The following is a 16176-nucleotide window of genomic DNA, read 5'->3' on the forward strand; positions in this document are numbered from 1 at the left end:
AATCCGGATACCGATCACTTGAGTACATTGTTGGAATTGTTATCAACTAAGGAGGACAGTTTGTTTGAACTTGATCGTGGAATTGAACAGTTAACGCCATTGGATTGGAGGCAGAGATTGCATGCACGGAGGATTACAAAGAGCGCATTATCATGCTGAAGAGCCGTGCACAACGAGTGATAACGAAGAAACAGGACGTCAATCCACTACCAGCACGGGTGAGTGACGCTAACTCAAACAGATCACAGAGACAATCAGTAAGGCTACCAAAGTTGATTATTGAGAAATTCTATGGAGATGTCAGTATGTGGCAGGAGTTTTGGAGCCAGTATGAGACTGCTATTCACAACAATGATTCACTGCGTAATAAAGAGAAGTTTATCTGTCTGAAAACATATCTCACTGGACCAGCTGTAAAGGCAGTAGCAGGACTGATGTTAACAGACAGTAACTATGATGATGCAATCGCTCTACTCAAGAGCAGATTTGGAAGGAAAGATCTTGTGATTAGTGCTCATATGTCAAAGCTGCTGAATCTCATACCTGTGAAGAAATCCTCTGATCTAAATGCATTGAAGCAGCTATATGATGAATGTGAAATTCAGATTAGGAGCCTGGAATCACTGGGTGTAGTGTCAGAAACCTATGGAAGCCTACTATGCCCAATCTTACTACAGATGATTCCAGAGGACATGGCTCTTGACTATAGTCGTCAGAGGGGAGTAGATGATGAATGGAAAGTGTCTGAGATTATCAGTTTCCTACAGAAAGAGGTTCAGAGCAGGGAGAGAGCGCTACAAATGACAAGATCATGCAACCAACAGAAAGAGAGCAAACCACGGAACAAGTCATGCTTCTCCAATGAAATGAAAACAAAAAGACCCAACATGCCCTCTGCTGCAGCACTGCATACAGCCAGCCAGAAGGAACAAAACTGTCTATTTTGTGACAGTGCAGACCACAAATCAGAAAACTGCACTGACTACAATATTGCTACACGCAAAGAAAAACTAAAGAACATGGGAAGATGCTTTGTATGTTTAGGACAGAGACACATAGCAAAATTCTGTAAGGTCAAAGATGTGTCATGTGCAACATGTGGAAGCAGACATCACATTGCTGTGTGTACCAGTAAGAGCAGTGAGGTGCAACCCCCTACTGTTTCTGTAGATGCTGTAGTTTCCTCAGTTTTTCCCCTTTCAGTGAGGATGGACAGAACACTGTGTTGCTTCAAACAGCAAAGGCATGGGTAGAAGGCCCATCGGGCAGGAAGATAAATCGTTGCTTATAGATGGAGGCAGTCAGAGAAGCTTCATACATGAAAACCTTGTGAAGGGCTTGAAGCTACCAGTAATCGGACAAGAGGCCTCTTCACACGTTTGGCTCCTCTGCCCCAGCAACATCCCAACGCAACACAGTGAAAGTCATCTTGGAGAATGTCTGGGACAAACAGCAGAGAATAGAGAGAGAGGCAATTGAAACCCCACAAGTGTGCACAGCTGTGATGAAGGTTCCTGGTGAACGGATTTAGCATGAGCTCAGTAAAAGGGGACTGCAGCTCGCAGACTTTCCAGGAGATGACAATGATCCCGAACTCTCTGTCCTGATAGGTGCAGACTACTACTGGCAGATAGTATCAGGCAGAGTGGAGCGACTGACGGAGACGCTAAGTTGCTTTAGAGAGCACCTTTGGATGGTCGGTGCAGGGACCCGTGTCCATGTCAAGTGTCGCCGAGGCAACCTGCATGTTCATCCCACTTGATGAAGACACACGAGTCGCTGGGTATTCTAAGCGAGAAAACACAGAACCCAGAGGAAAACGAGGCTCTACAAAGGTTAGAGGAAACAACCACCTTCAAAGATGGGCGATACCATGTGGAGTTGCCATGGAAATGAGAAATGCCAGAACTCCAAGACAACTATAGAATCGCCAAGAAATGGTTTGAAGGTCTGAAGAAAAGGCTGAAGAAGGATGTGACGTTGTACAGCAGATACAATGAAGTAGTAGAGGACTACTTACAACAAGATATGGCAGAGGACGTGCCCAAGGACAACGCATCAAGTGCAGACAACGTAAAACTACTTACCTCACCATGCAGTACTCCGAGAAGATAAGGTGACAACAAAACTGAGAGTGGTGTTTGATGCGTCGTCCCATGAAGATGGCTGTCCATCTCTCAATGACTGTCTACTCACAGGACCGAACCTGAATAATCCGGATCTGCTCAGCGTTCTGATAAAGTTCAGACTACATGAGATCGCATTCATGGCAGACATCAAGAAAGCTTTCCTGCAGATATCCCTAGCAGAGAGAGACAGAGATGCCGTGAGATTTCTATGGCTCACAGGCCCACCAAGGGGAGAAAATGAAGAGGAGCTGCGTGTGCTGAGGATGAAAAGAGTGGTATTTGGAGCTTCCCCAAGTCTATTTTTGCTGGCAGCTACAATCAGGAAGCACCTGAAACAATATGAAACAGAACAACCAGAAGTTGTAGAGATACTGAGAGAGTCACTCTATGTAGATGACTTCATTGCAAGTTCACGCAATGTTGAAGAGGCTTACCTTGTGACAACAACTGCAAAGCGAATGCTGTCGATTGCAGGCATGGACCTCTGCAAATGGATGACCAATTCTCCTGAATTGAAAACAAAATGGGAGGAGAGTACGACAACTAACCACCCGTTGACGCTAGAAACACAAGGATTAGTGCAGAAGGTTTTAGGTTTAGTATGGAGGCCGGAAACGGATGAATTTGTGTTTGGCCTCAGGCCGCTACTGAGCATTCTAAAGCAAAAGGAAAACACAAAGAGAAGTGTTCTGCAGTCGTCTGCACGTGTCTTCGACCCTCTTGGTTTCTTAACTCCCTTCACCATCAGGATCAAGTGCATGTTCCAGGAAATGTGGGAAAGGGGACTCAGCTGGGACGAAGAATTCCCACCTTATCTGACACGAGAATGGCAACAGTGGTGTTCAGAACTACCCCAGTTACACCAGCTCACCATACCAAGGTGGTACAGAACAGACATGCGGCCACAGAATAACCACACCATGATCGTGCTGCATTGGATTTGCAGCTCAGCTCAGAAATGGAAACAGTTTGTTGCGAACAGAGTGACGGAGATCCAGTCCTTGACCAATCCAGAGTCATGGTCACATATTGAAGGGAAAACTAATCCAGCTGACCTCCCTACAATAGGACAAACTGTTCGAAACTTGACACAGAGCGAGCTATGGTGGAATGGACCCAGAATTCTGACATCACCCAATCAGTCCGAAGAGACTGATGATAACAAGGTTCCGGAAGAGGTGAATATAGAACTGAAGTCCAGTTGCCAGGTTACTGTACAACTCGCAGCAAACAGAACAGACAGCACTGAACCTGTGTTGGAGTTTGAAAGGTACAGCAAACTGAAAAGAGTGTTCAGAGTCACCGCCTGGATAAAGAGATTCATAGCCAATGCTCGTACAATCATAAAGATGCAAGGTGAACTGACTGCTGACGAACTGTTCGATGCAGAAAAGTACTGGATTAAGGTAACACAACAATATAGTTTTGGACAGGAGATCAAACTACTGACGGCAGGAAATAGCCTAAACAATGACTGTAAAATCATAGAACTGAAACCTTTCCTGGACGAACACAAACTACTCAGTGTAGGAGGAAGACTGCAACCGTCCAACTTCACATTCAGAGAGCAGCACCCATGGTTTCTGCCCAATAAGTCCAGATACTCAGAAATGCTGATACAGTACCACCATGAGAAGGTGATGCATTCTGGAGCAAGAGACACTCTAGTACAAATCAGAGAGCGATACTGGATCTTGAGTGCTAGGCAGCTAGTCAAGAGCACAGTGGCAAGATGTATAGTGTGCAAGAGATTCAAGGCAAGGGCCGGACAGCAGGTCACTGCGCCTTTACCAAAAGACTTAATAACTGAATCCCCACCATTCGAAGTCACAGGTGTGGATTTTGCAGGACCGCTCTATGTGAAAGAAAATGGTTCTGTGAAGAAGTCATACATTGCACTGTTCACTTGTGCTGTAACCAGAGCAGTGCATTTGGAACTGGTCTCAGATCAGTCAACAGAGACATTCCTGTTAGCGCTAAAAAGATTCATCTCAAGGAGAGGATTATGCAAGGTAATCTACTCAGACAATGCAAAAATGTTCAAGAGAGCTGATCAGGACTTGAAAGAGCTGTGGAAGGCAATCGAAGAGCCCCAACTCTTGGCGTTCTTCTCAGAAAGGGGCATCACCTGGAGGTTCATCGCAGAGCGAGCAGCCTGGTGGGGAGGATTCTGGGAAAGACTCGTCAGGTCAGTAAAAACATGCCTGCAAAAAGGTTCTTGGAAGAGCTTCACTTAATTTTGAAGAGATGTGCACAGTCCTGACAGAGGTTGAAGCTATCCGAAATTCTAGGCCTCTGACCTTCGTGCACAATGAGGTGGATGAACCACAACCCCTGACCCCAGCACACTTCCTGGTGGGTAAAAGACTAACCTCTTTGCCTCCAAAGCCATTTCCAGCTGACACTCAGCACCCAACGTTAAACAAGGGGGAAATGACACGCAGATGGAAGTACAGGCAGAGACTTGTGACCAGTTTCTGCAACAGTTGGCGAAGAGACTACTTGCTGGATCTAAAGTCAGCACACCGCTGTGACACACCACAGCCCACCCCACTGAAAGCGGGTGACGTTGTACTCATTGGAGAAGATAACACACCCAGACAAACCTGGAAACTAGGAAAGATTGAGGAACTGTTTCCAGGCCGAGATGGCTTAGTTAGATCATGTTCAGTTCGTACTGCTTCAGGGACTTTGTTGAGGAGACCTATTCAGTTGATATACTGCCAAGAGATCTAGATGAACACAGTTGTTCATCGGGGGGGAGGATGTTGTAACTTTAATGTGTTACAGAGTTAATGTTTAAGTTAATTCATGGAGCTGTATCTAAAGATATTTCTTTACAGTTATTTACATATGTAATTGTATTGGTTAGTATTGAATTACGCTTTTGACTGCAAGTTCCAGAATGCCTTGCGACAGGAATGAGAGAGAGAACGCGCCAATTATGTGCAGGTGCAAGGTGATTAAGCTGTCTTTCCGATAGCATCTTACCTGCATTGCTCTGTAGAATCTAAAGTTGTTAAATGTAACGTGAACAAGTATTATTACCAAAAGAAGCTTTCATATCAAACCTGACGTCCCGAGTCATTACTTTGAAGACAGTTAATCTAAAAGTCAGAGACTGGTAGGTCAGCAGTACACATAGCTGTCCCCAACATTCTCAGCAACTCCGTGCATTGGGCTTTGTAGATAGCTAGCTACTCTTCCACTAATATTTGTGTAGCACCCACTTGGGTGATGCCACCAATGGCGCAAAGGCCTAGAGTAGAAAATCTTCACTATTTCAAGTCATTTCCATTCGGGCAGTCTTCTCACTTCAGGCTTCTCCGGTGTTGTGGCATTCAAATCAAAACAGTTCCATTCAGCTAGCTAGCTAAGCTTGACCAACTGCCAACAGTTAGCATTAGCGCTGTATTCTACACAATATTAATAGATGGGGGTAGTGTGAAATGGTAAAATGTGGGTTTTGGAAGTATTTGAGCTTTTAACAGTTACAATAGTGGATTAATAAACTCAGCAAAAAAAGAAACGTACCTTTTTCAGGACCCTGTTTTTCAAAGATAATTAGTAAAAATCCAAATAAATTCACAGATCTTCATTGTAAAGAGGTTAAACACGGTTTCCCATGCTTGTTCAATGAACATAAACAAATAATGAATATGCACCTGTGGAACAGTCGTTAAGACACTAACAGTTTACAGACGGCATGGCAATTAAGGTCAAAGTTATGAAAACTTAGGACACTAAAAAGGCCTTTCTACTGACTCTGAAAAACAGCAAAAGAAAGATGCCCAGCGTCCCTGCTCATCTGCGTGAACGTGCCTTAGGCATGCTGCAAGGAGGCATGAGGACTGCAGATGTGGCCAGGGCAATAAATTACAATGTCCGTACTGTGAGACGCATAAGACAGCGCTACAGGGAGACCGGACGGACAGCTGATCGTCGTCGCAGTGACAGACCCCGTATAACAACAGCTGCACGAACATCACACCTGCGGGACAGGTATAGGATGGCAACAACAACTGCCCGAGTTACACCAGGAATGCATCCCTCCATCGGTGCTCAGACTGTCCGCAATAGGCTGAGAGAGGCTGGACTGAGGGCTTGTAGGCCTGTTGTAAGGCAGGTCCTCACCAAACATCACCGGCAACGACAACGACGTCTCCTATCGGCACAAACCCACCGTCGCTGGACCACACAGGACTGGCAGAAAGTGCTCTTCACGGACGAGTCACGGTTTTGTCTCACCAGGGGTGATGGTCGGATTCATGTTTATCATTGAAGGAATGTGCGTTACACCGAGGCCTGTACTCTGGAGCGGGATCGATTTGGAGGTGGAGGATCCGTCATGGTCTGGGCCGTTGTCACAGCGTCATCGGACTGAGCTTGTTGCTATTGCAGGCAATCTCAACACTGCAATACAGGGAAGACATCATCCTCCCTCATGTGGTACCCTTCCTGCAGGCTCATCCTGACATGACCCTCCAGCATGACAATGCCACCAGCCACAATGCTCGTTCTGTGCATGATTTCCTGCAAGACAGGAATGTCAGTGTTCTGCCATGGCCATTGAGCACGTCTGGGACCTGTTGGATCGGAGGGTGGAGGCTCATCGCCAGACCCACTGGTTCCAGGTCATCTATAAGTCTATGCTAGGTAAAGCTCCGCCTTATCTCAGTTCACTGGTCACGATAACAACACCCACCCCTAGCACACATTCCAGCAGGTATATCTCACTGATCATCCCCAAAGCCAACACCTCATTTGGCTGCCTTTCCTTCCAGTTCTCTGCTGCCAGTGACTGGAACGAATTGCAAAAATCGCTGAAGTTGGAGACTTATTTCCCTCACCAACTTAAGTTCTTGGATATAGGGGGCGCTCTTTTAATTTATGGATAAAAAAACGTGCCCGTTTTAAGCGCAATATTTTGTCACGAAAAGATGCTCGACTATGCATATAATTGGCAGCTTTGGAAAGAAAACACTCTAAGGTTTCCAAAACTGCAAAGATATTATCTGTGAGTGCCACAGAACTCAGGCTACAAGGCAAAACCAAGATGAAACTTCAACCAGGAAATGGGCAGAATTTTTGAAGCTCTGTTTCCCATTGTCTCCTTATATGGCTGTGAATGCGCCAGGAATGAGCCTGGCCTTTCTATCGTTTCTCCAAGGTGTCTGCAGCATTGTGACGTATTTGTAGGCATATCATTGGAAGATTGGCCATAAGAGACTACATTTACCAGGGGTCCGCCCAGTGTCCTTTGTCTAAATTGGTGCGTAATCTACAAGTTGCACGCAGTCATCCAGTGATTGAGAGGAGAGAGGAGGCTTTCAACGAACGATATATCATGAAGAGATATGTGAAAAACAGCTTGAGGATTGATTCTAAACAACGTTTACCATGTTTCAGTCGATATTATGGAGTTAATTTGGAAAAAAGTTTGGCGTTTTGAAGACTGAATTTTCTTTTTTTTTTGGTAGCCAAACGTGACGCACCAAACAGCAATTTCTCCTAAACAAATAATCTTTCAGGAAAAACTGAGCATTTGCTATCTAACTGAGAGTCTCCTCATTGAAAACATCTGAAGTTCTTCAAAGGTAATGATTTTATTTGAATGATTTTCTGGTTTTTGTGAAAATGTTGCCTGCTGATGCTAACGCTAAATGCTACGCTAAATGCTACGCTAGCTGCGCTAGCTGTTACACAAATGCTTGTTTTGCTATGGTTGAGAAGCATATTTTGAAAATCTAAGATGACAGTGTTGTTAACAAAAGGCTAAGCTTGAGAGCTAGCATATTAATTTCATTTCATTTGCAATTTTCATGAATAGTTAACGTTGCGTTATGGTAATGAGCTTGAGGCTGTATTCACGATCCCGGATCCGGGATGGCTCGACGCAAGAAGCAGCTAACCGATCGCTGCAGCTGTACATAGTCCATCTGTAAATAGCCCACCCAATCTATCTACCTCATCCCCATACTGTTTCTATTTTATTTACTTTTCTGCTCTTTTGCACAGTAGTATCTCTACTCCAGTATCTCTACTTGCACATCATCATCTGCTCATTTATCACTCCAGTGTTAATCTTCTAAATTGTAACTATTCACTCCTATGGCCTATTATTGCCTACCTCCTCATACCTTTTGCATACACTGTATATAGACTTTCTATTTTCTACTGTGTCATTGATTTGTTTATTGTGTTATTGGCTTGTTTATTTACTTCATGTGTAACTCTGTTGTCTGTGTCACACTGCTTTGCTTTATCTTGGCCAGGTCGCAGTTGCAAATGAGAACTTGTTGTCAACTAGCCTACCTGGTTAAATAAAGGTGAAATAAAAAAGGGCTAGGGCCCCCCAGAAAATGTCTGGGAACTTGCAGGTGCCTTGGTGGAAGAGTGGGATAACATCTCACAGCAAGAACTCGCAAATCTGGTGCAGTCCATGAGGAGGAGATGCACTGCAGTCCACCATGCTGGTGGCCACACCAGATACGGACTGATACGGACCTTTGTTCAGGGACACATTATTCAATTTCTGTTAGTCACATGTCTGTGGAACTTGTTCAGTTTATCTCTCAGTTGTTGAATCTTGTTATGTTCATACAAATATTTGCACATGTTAAGTTTGCTGAAAATAAACGCAGTTGACAGTGGGAGGACGTTTCTTCTTTTGCTGAGTTTAGTTAATGTTCTGTCCGGGATGGGATGGCTATGGTGTGACCGACAGTAATACAATGTGTTGTGCATTTTGCAGTTGGCTACGGCACTCGTATGCATTACCACATTGGGGTTTGCTCTTTAACGAACCCCTTAATGGTGCAGGTATCATAACTTTGGGTGATAATCAGGTAATAGCAATTATGTTATAATAATATTCATGCCAGTACTATATTATGCATCTGTTAAACATGCCTCCCAAATAAGACAATCAGGTATTGAATCTAGGGCTGTTACAGTCATGGAATTCACCGCACATTTTCTCCTCTTCATGTGCTGCTGCTGCAGTAAGGGGGGCATTGCCTAGGCAACCAAAGACTTGTTTACTACAACACCTTTCTTGTTTTAGCAAGGAGCAACAAAGTTTCATCATCGTGTAGAGTCCATGTTACAGCAGAAACAGACTCAAACGCACAAATTCCCAACCATCCCGTCTTCAGCCATTTTTGATTTTTTTTTTACAGTAATGACGGTTATTTTATTTTCATGGCGGTAATTCATCCATAACAGTTGGTTACACAGTTATATGTAATTGTTCCAGCCCTAATTGAATCTCTTTGGTTTCCCATCTGCCACCCGTTAGAGTACGACAAGGCTCAGTCCTCCCAGGATGCAGTTTCCTCCATGAATCTCTTTGACCTAGGGGGTCAATACCTGCGTGTGGGCAAAGCGGTCACCCCCCCCATGCCCCTGCTCACTCCGACCACACCTGGCGGACTCCCCCCTGCTGCAGCTGTGGCGGCTGCAGCTGCCACAGCCAAAATCACTGCCCAGGTCAGTACTGTCTGTGCCCTCATTTTAGTAGACACTATTTTCCACTGTTGGGGTCAGTTGAATTTACTTCGGCTCAAGAGATTCAATTTCAATTCAAGCTCTGATATATTCTTTTTATTATGTATTGTTTCATAAAGCCAGACTCAGTAAGTCCCAATTAATACTAGCTGTCATTTGTGTATATGAAATATTAAACTGACAGGGTGACAGTTTGACATTTTTGGAAACAAACACAGGCAAAACATAACTAGGGCCATGCATTTTAGGTACTTTTTTGAGGCACTTTGATTTTACTGGTATATCCAGCATTATCAACTTGTGTTGCTGCAGGTAGAAAATCAGAGGAAATTGTCTTTCATTGACACAAGCGGTATCCAATCAATCAATGTCTGGTTGTGCATGTGTGTGTTCAGTGGGGGAATTGCCTAAATCAGGGGAGGCGTAGCTCTGAATTGCACAAAACCTATTATTTGGCAGGGAATACTGTTTGTAGATCAGTGACTCTGCACCTTACTTAGCTCAAGCTGATCATCTCTAACGGAGTAGTGACAAAGCAATGGACAGAAATGACACAGTCTGTATTTATTGCTGTTTTAGTAAAGTGCCTAGTAATTCCATCATACGTTTCCAAATACTGAATCCATCCATACTATTTCACTTGGTTTGCTGCAGCATGAGCAAAGGGCAAGCCTGCCGGGGTAGTTCGGCAGTGACTCTGACCCCACGTTGGAGCTCATTTGAACATCCAAGTGGATCTTATTGGCTGAGCAGGCAAATCAGCAGTTTTTTTTTTTCTTTTCCTGTTATGCACCCAAACCAGGGCACAGAGAAACTGCTTTTTAACATCCTTAATTTAAAAAATTGGAAAGGACATCTATTTATTACATATTGTAATACATTTTAGGTCATATTTCATTGAAATCTGGAACACTGGACAGATACTTTAAGTTCGCTGCATTACCCACTTCCTTTGGGAGAGGGTGTCCCCAGTGAGCCCCAGATCCCGACTCCTCACTTTTTTACGTGTGTTCACTTCAATATATTATATTTCAAATTTAAGTACGCACGTGAATGCGCGCATGACTGATGTGCTCCATATAAAATGCACTAATGTGCTGGAGGAGAAAACAAAAAACAATGCACACCTTGGTCTTCCAGGACAGACTATCCCCACTACATTTTTTTTTGCCTTTCTCATTTTCTGTCCTTGTCGTCACTGGCACAGTCCAGGTGGTGTACCCTCATGTCTGGCTTTGTTCTTCCAGGAGACGGTTGGGTCATCGGTGCTGGCTGGACCCGCCCTCCTCTCTCAACAGTTGGGTGGCCTGCCCCAAGCCGTCATGGCAGCCCAGGCCCCGGGGGTCATCACAGGTAAGCCAAGCACCTCAACCCCCAGCCCCACACACACACACGTTTGTTTAAAGAAAAGTGTATGCACATCCAACAAGCCTCCATGGTTGCAGGCTACCAACAATTCCAATTGGGAATAAAGTATACTGTTTTAAAGCTCCTAAAAGTTTAATGGCAATGTTTCTACTACTAAGGACCTTGGCCATGCCTGTGCAGTTGGGAGGGGTTTGGAGTAGAGTCGTTAGTAAAGTATATACATTCAATTATTTGGACAGTAAAGCAAAAAATATATATTTGTCTCTATACTCCAGCATTTTGGATTTGAGATCAAATGTTTGAGGCAACAGTACAGAATGTATTATTTATTTGAGGCTATTTTCATACTGTATCTGTTTTACCATTTAGAAATGAAAGCACTTTATGTATCTACTAGTACTGAGTGATTAGCCCGAAATGTTGGTTTATTTACGGTTTTGAAATAACTTATTTGAATTCCATTTTGTTCGTTTTTTTCTGTGAGCGCAACATACCGTTTCTCCAGAGAGAAATCTAATCACAGAGTTTCTAAACCCAGAGACCCAACATCCCGATACTTCTGGGAATGCTTCGCGAAGCAGACTCGACAGACCAGACAGGGGTTTGGGATTTGGGAAGTCAATTGGAGAAAATAAAACTCTTTGTTGTTAAGTTTCTCAAGTTAAACGCACAACCTTGATTCGAGCCAATGTCTTAAGTAACTGAACACGCCAACCTCGTGAAAGTGATAAACTAACATGTTTTAATTTTCGTCAAGAACAAGTTTATATCGAAGGAGTGCCTTTGATTTGACGGCCTGCACATGCGCAGTTCGGCGGGAGATAACCATTAAACCCGATGACTACACATGAGCTTGTGTTTCTGCGCATGATTAGCTAGCCAACGCTGCCATGACATCCCCTACAAGCGTGATCGGGGATTTCTATTGGAGAAGCAGTTTCTAGGCATCTTCAATTTAATCAAGCATGAACTGTGGTAGGTTGTAGAAAGATGTGGTTTTCAACAGGCTAATCAATATTCATCATAGTTAAGTGCGGAAAATGTGGTAATTGACTACAATGATCTACACCAACTACAATCTACACCTACAGATGCCTGTTCTCATTGGTTCTTGCCCAGGCTTGCTTGGGGGCCAGCAGACAGACATGGAGAGGAAGAGCGATAGAGAGCTGTTGCTTAGGTATCTCTAACCGAAATACATCGAATTCATTGATAGTTGTCCGTTTTGCCATGTACAAATGTGTTATTCAATGCGTTTCTATGGGATCTAGCAGTAAAGGCCAAATTCAATGTTTGCTCACATTTATTTTTTATTTTTTGATATACACTACCAGTCAAAAGATTGAGAACACCCTACTCATTCAAGGGTTTTTCTTTATTTTTAACATTGTAGAACAATAGTGAAGACATCAAAACTAAGAAATAGCACATATGGAATCATGTAGTGTTATACAAATCAAAATATATTTTATATTCTTCAAATAGCCACCCTTTGGCTTGATGACAGCTTTGCACACTCTTGGTATTCTCTCAACCAGCTTCACCTGGAATGCTTTTCCAACAGTCTTGAAGGACCCGCCCTCCTCAACCAAATTGAGATGGTTTGGGATGAGTCGGACCACAGAGTGAAGGAAAAGCAGCCAACAAGTGTTCAGCATATGTGGGCACATATGCTGAACACTTGTTGGCTGCTTTTCCTTCACTCTGTGGTCCGACTCATCCCAAACCATCTCAATTTGGTTGAGGTCGGGGGATTGTGGAGGCCAGGTCATCTGATGCAGCACTCCTTCACTCTCCTTCTTGGTCAAATAGCCCTTACACAGCCTGGAGGTGTGTTGGGTCATTGGCCTGTTGAAAAATCAATGATAGTCCCACTAAGCACAAACCAGATGGGATGGCGTGTCGCTGCAGAATGCTGTGGTATCCATGCTGGTTAAGTGTGTCTTGAATTCTAAATAACTAATCAGCAAAGTACACCCGCACCATAACACCACCACCTCCATGCTTTATGGTGGGAACCACACAAGCGGAGATCATCCGTTCACCCACACTGCATCTCACAAAGACACGGCGGTTGGAACCAAAAATCTCAAATTTGGACTCACCAGACCAAAGGACAGATTTCCACCGGTCTAATGCCCATTGCTCTTGTTTCTTGGTCCAAGAAAGTCTCTGCTTCTTATTGGTGTCCTTTAGTAGTGGTTTCTTTGCAGCAATTCAACAATAAAGGCCTGATTCACACAGTCTCCTCTGAACAGTTGATGTTGAGATGTGTCTGTGACTTGAACTCTGAAGCATTTATTTGGGCTGCAATTTCTGGTAACTCTAATGAACTTATCCTCTGCAGCAGAGGTAACTCTGGGTCTTCCATTCCTGTGGCTGTCCTCATGAGAGCCAGTTTCATCATAGCTCTTGATGGTTTTTGCGACAGCACTTGAAGAAACTTTCAAAGTTCTTGATATTTTCCATATGGACTGACCTTCAACTAAGTAATGATGGTCTGTCGTTTCTCTTTGCTTATTTGAGCTGTTCTTGACATAATTTGCACATGGTCTTTTACCAAATAAGGCTATCTTCTGTATACCCCCCTACCTTGTCACAGCACAACTGATTGTCTGAAACGCATTATGAAGGAAAGAAATTCCACAAATTAACTTTTAAGAAAAGTGTTCCAAGTGACTAGTGAAATGCGTTCCAAGTGACTACCTCATGAAGCTGGTTGAGAGAATGCCAAGAGTGTGCAAAGCTGTCTACAAGCCAAACATGACTCCATATGTTTTATTTAATAGTTTTGATGTCTTCCCTATTATTCTACAATGTAGAAAATAGTCAAAATAAAGAAAAACCCTTGAGTGAGTAGGTGTTCTACAACTTTTGACTGGTAGTGTATGCCTCATTCAAAATCAAGTGGGTAAATGATCCATTTTATGACCATCTTAAAACAATTCTGTATGTTAGCTTAGTAGATATTGAGCTATAAGGGCTTAGACCTACAGTGGTTAAAGTAAAGTTATGTGACTAAAGGATAGTTTATCAATAAGTGATAGGCAGTCTCTACCATCATCATTAATTAAATAATAGTCATCGTACCAAAAACAAATATACATATAATTTAAGTAATGTGAATAAATGAAGGTTAGGGCCCAATAAGTGATAGTAGTGGACAGTTATACCATCAATTGTTTTATTCTGTGTTGTAGCATTCAACCCACATAATGCATTTTTTATTTGTTTAATATCAAAACCGAACCGACCTTAAAAACACTAATTGCTCAGCACTAGTATCTAGTCTCGCCATTTGAAAGTATTTTGACAAATTCATATAGTTTTATAGTGTATTAAAGTAGTCAAAAATGTTGTATTTGGTCCCATGTTCCTTGCACCCAATGACTACATCAAGCATGTGACTACAAATTTGTTGGATGTATTTGCAGTTTGTTTTGTTCGTGTTTCGGATTATATTTTACCATAATAGGAACTGAATGGTGAATAATGTATTGTCATTTTGAAGTCACTTTTATTGAAAGTAAAAATAGATGTTTCTGAACACTTCTACATTAATGCGGATGCTACCAAGATTATGGATAATCATAAATACAATTTTAATAATGATGAGTGAGAAAGTTAGATGCCCCTCCTATTGGTATTGGTGATTAATAATGATTTATTCATTCATTCATTCATTTTTCTTAATCATGGCATCAGGATTAATTTCAAAGTGTTCAGAAACATTTCACTTAGAAAGAAAATTGCTCCATTCACCATTCAGTTCCTAATGGGCAAAGAATTTCCCAAAACACAACCAAAACTAACTGCAAATGTATCCAACAAGTTTGTGGCGACATGTGCTACGAATATGAGACCAACTTGTAAACTTTTGACTACTTTAATACACAAATGAAAATGTGTACACCTGGCTACAGATAAATTAAGTGCATTCATTTCTAAATGGTAATGTATGTCTGAAAATACCCTCAAATAAAAGTTGACATTCTGTACTGTCGTCTCATATGATACATTTGATCTCAAATCCAAAATGCTGGAGTATAGAGCCAAATGAAAGGTGCAATATGCAGAAATAGCTCTGCCTTTTCCTGTTTGCAAAATTCAAATAGTTTTCCTAATTTCAGTTTATGTGGCAAAACAAGCAGTCATTGTGTAGAGAATCATTTTACTGGCCATGAAGAAGTTCTGTGGAGGTTCATTTGGGATTTAGCAAAAGATTAAAGGGGATGTGGAAAGAGGAACTCTTACTTCCTGGTAACCTCACCGATTTGAAAGGACATCATGGGGGGTGGTAGAGGAATCTGATCGCTGCTGTAAACAGCCTGATTCTGTTTTACTGCTGTTATCACTCTGGCCTTTCTTCAACAGATGTGTGTTTGGAATATGCCAGAAAATGGCTGCTCCAAATAGAAACAGTGGCTGGGTTTATGTCAAAAACCCTGTGGCCAAATATAGTGCTTTGAATATGCCCGTCTGTCCTCTGATTGGTTAAAGGTGATTCAATCACTGCCAATTTAGTAATGTTTAATTCCCTCATAACAGACAATGGCTCAAACAGTTTCAATGAGGACGAATGCCAGGCTAATATGTGAAGTGAAATAGAATGATGAACGCAGCAATCAGGCTTGTTCCACCAGGCTAGCTTTTGTGGACTGAGTTGAAATGGGAAGATGGAAGATTGGACAGTAAGAAATTGAGTTGAGCAGGTGCTGGTCATGGCAGCTTTCACACTCAGCCTTTTGTTTGGCCTTGAATCAGAAAGAAAATAAGTGTTACTTTTAAACACCCTCTTTGCACCACCATTGAACAATGTGCCTCTCATTGGCTGGCGAGGGAAATGTGTGCATTTATTAGGATGCCTTTCACTGCATGGGCTATCCAGAGTGAGACAGTGAGTTGGTGTGTATGAAAAGAGGCCAGATACCCAGGTAAGTGCAGAATTGGGCAGTTGTAGGGTCATTGGGAATGAATTGGATAAATGCAGGTACTGGCAACAGACAAGCTTATGCAACATATATTATAAGATTTATGTTAGCTGTGTTATGTGGTCATTTAGAGGCCATTTCCCAAAACAACGCTGTAAATGCGCAATTTTGTAGCAGTCTTTTTAAGTCAAATAGAGGGGCTGTTCAGTTGACATATTTGGGACCAAATTACGATGAGA

At 42.7% G+C, this 16176-nt stretch overlaps 1 protein-coding gene across 2 annotated transcripts in view; it reads left to right on the plus strand.

Annotated features, from left to right (window-relative positions):
• puf60a (poly-U binding splicing factor a) overlaps positions 1–16176 on the plus strand; it is an 82767-nt gene that overhangs the window by 49314 nt on the left and 17277 nt on the right. For both annotated transcript variants that reach the window (XM_024403974.2, XM_024403975.2), the window contains exons 8-9: positions 9430–9620; positions 10886–10991. In XM_024403974.2, the coding sequence (XP_024259742.1) occupies positions 9430–9620; positions 10886–10991 (297 nt within the window). The remainder of the gene's footprint in view (positions 1–9429; positions 9621–10885; positions 10992–16176) is intronic.

Source organism: Oncorhynchus tshawytscha, linkage group LG10 (assembly GCF_018296145.1).
Source record: "Oncorhynchus tshawytscha isolate Ot180627B linkage group LG10, Otsh_v2.0, whole genome shotgun sequence".
Classification (NCBI taxonomy): Eukaryota; Metazoa; Chordata; class Actinopteri; order Salmoniformes; family Salmonidae; genus Oncorhynchus; species Oncorhynchus tshawytscha.